The 795-nt window shown below is 37.2% G+C and overlaps 1 protein-coding gene across 1 annotated transcript in view; it reads left to right on the top strand.

Moving 5' to 3' along the window:
* LOC107608486 (protein DOG1-like 4) overlaps positions 374 to 795 on the top strand; it is a gene marked incomplete in the record, with an annotated part of 910 nt that continues 488 nt past the window's right edge. Inside the window, 1 exon segment of the mRNA XM_016310263.2 lies at positions 374 to 795. Coding sequence (XP_016165749.1) covers positions 534 to 795 — 262 coding nt within the window.

Here is a 795-nt window from a genome sequence, read left to right on the forward strand (position 1 = left end):
ATGCAAAAAAATTTATTTTTATAGCATTGTTTATATATTTTATATTAATTAATCACATAAATATATTCTTAAAACACATGCAAAAAAAAAAGAGTCCCACTAGAAAGAGAATGACTTATTTGTACAATGGATTATATGAGTTACAAAATGAACATCTCCCATACTATTTAAAATAATCATTCAAGTATTACGGATAATAAATCGAACTCTTGATCTTTTGGATCTAAAATTTTAATAGTATGTCATGATACCACTCATCCCAAAAACTTCAACTGATGAAAAAATAACACTAATAATTATATCTCTAATACTTCGTAAACCTCTATTATATAGCTTGTATAAATATTTTATTGGCTCCTCATCAACCAACCTCGACAGGAACACTCGTGCTTGGGTGCTTCCTCCCAACCACCGCCATTAGCTTCACTCACTTCCTCCCTCCCAAAAAATCTTACCCGCTAAGAAATGAAATTAAAATTACAAAAATCTCACTATAAATGAGGACATAACACATTTCAACACTGCACACGACAATGCCAACAAACTCGCAGCAACAGTTTCACGCCTTCTACGAAGGATGGATCCAACGCAAACAGACTCTCCTCGACGAGCTTCTCACACTTTCCAACGCTCCCGACTCCCAACACAAACACACCGCTCTCATTGAATCCGTTATCTCCCACTACCAACAATACTTCGAGCACAAAACACGCCTCCAAAACGACGACGTTTTGCTTCTCTTCTCTCCCACCTGGCTCTCCACCTACGAGCGAGCACTTCTGTGGATGGGAGACT

The sequence above is a fragment of the Arachis ipaensis genome, chromosome B07, assembly GCF_000816755.2.
Source record: "Arachis ipaensis cultivar K30076 chromosome B07, Araip1.1, whole genome shotgun sequence".
NCBI lineage: Eukaryota > Viridiplantae > Streptophyta > Magnoliopsida > Fabales > Fabaceae > Arachis > Arachis ipaensis.